This window comes from Etheostoma cragini, unplaced genomic scaffold (genome assembly GCF_013103735.1).
Source record: "Etheostoma cragini isolate CJK2018 unplaced genomic scaffold, CSU_Ecrag_1.0 ScbMSFa_1260, whole genome shotgun sequence".
Taxonomy (NCBI): domain Eukaryota; kingdom Metazoa; phylum Chordata; class Actinopteri; order Perciformes; family Percidae; genus Etheostoma; species Etheostoma cragini.
In genome coordinates, this window is record NW_023265297.1 from 1 (window position 1) to 1476 (window position 1476).

A 1476-nucleotide genomic window follows, 5' to 3' on the forward strand; every position below is an offset into this window, starting at 1 on the left:
GTGTGTGTGTGTGTGTGTGTGTGTGTGTGTGTGTATGTGTGTGTGTGCGTGTGTGTGAAGGTAAAACCCTGAGTGACATAGAGAAGAGTTGGGTGTTGCTGGAGAGAGCTGAACATGAGCGGGAGAGCGCCCTGCAGGAGGCGCTGCTCCGCCTGGAGAACCTGGAGCAGCTCGCCCTCAACTTTGAGAGGAAGGTAACAGCATCCCACCCAAAAAATACAAAATAGACTTTATTAGTTACAAACTACACGCCCAGAATGCACCTGAACACACCTCCCTGTAAGACCAGCACACCCAGAATGCACCTGAACACACCTCCCTATAACACCAGCACGCCCAGAATGCACCTGAACACACCTCCCTGTAAGAACAGCACGCCCAGAATCTTTTTGGCCTGACAGACGTCTGTGTTGTGTCTCAGGCAGCACTCAGGGACGGGTATCTGGAGGACACGCTGCGTCTGATCCGGAGGCAGGACCTCCGCGGCCTCTCCAGCCTGGAGGAGGCCCAGGCCGCCGGCCGGCGTCTGGAGGCGCTGGCCACCGACGCCCTGGCCAGAGAGCCGCGCTTCGCCGCCCTGAGAAACATGGCCGAGGCCATCGAGAGGGGAAACTACCACAGCAAGGAGCACATCATCCGGAGGTCAGAGGAACACGTTCTCCTTTAGAACAGGGTTCTGCAACGTTTCTTAGGCCAATGACCCCTAACCTGAAAGGTTTACACCTATCACCATTTCTAGCCACTGGGGGGCCAAAGGCAGGCTGGGGGAACGCATATTAATGATAAAAAACCTCATAAAGGGTCAATTCCATGCCATGGGACCTTTAAAAGTTATAGTTACGGCAGAAATGACAACAGAAATGAACAAGTTTGTGGATTTTGCATAACTCCACAATTCAAATCGACCGGATTTGATTTCTTTGTTGGCCCGACGTCTTGGTTCGTTGGTTTTATGTGCGTTTACTGAGCGTGGATATTTATTTATTTGCCTGTGTTATGTGTTTGTAAGAGAGCAGAACATTAGCCATCGATGGAAGGACCTACTGCAGCAGCTCCAAGAGCAGAGGGGGCTGCTGGGTAATGTAGTTGAAAATCTAAGCGTCCTCCGAGACATTGAGCTTGTCTCCCAGGAACTCAACGAACTACAGGTGAGTCTACAGAAGATCATAATTTCAATATATATGAAAAGATTGACTTCAACCTGGACGCTATTTTCCCATGTTTGTGTTTCTTAGTGACTGATTGGAACTGCAGTCTTTGAAATTTGTGAAAAGTTCTGTTGTTGCCGCTGACAACCTCAGATTAATATTCTTATGTCTGACAACATTATGTGATGGATCCCTACAGAGATAGACCTTTAGTTAAAGAGTAAGATCCTTTTAGTTTAAACATGAAACAGTAAATAATCACTACTTTTAGTGTGTATAGAGCAGCATATCTCCACCAGACTCCATGAAAATAATCACTACTTTTAGC

The 1476-nt window shown here is 48.1% G+C and overlaps 1 protein-coding gene across 1 annotated transcript; it reads left to right on the plus strand.

Annotated features, from left to right (window-relative positions):
• Positions 1–60: 60 nt before the first annotated feature.
• LOC117939840 (spectrin beta chain, erythrocytic-like) lies at positions 61–1148 on the plus strand (the record flags this gene model as incomplete). The annotated part of the gene is made up of 3 exons (XM_034865271.1): positions 61–194; positions 422–642; positions 1010–1148. Coding segments are annotated over 3 exons (494 nt in total), but the record flags the coding sequence as incomplete, so codon positions are not given.
• Positions 1149–1476: the final 328 nt, after the last annotated feature.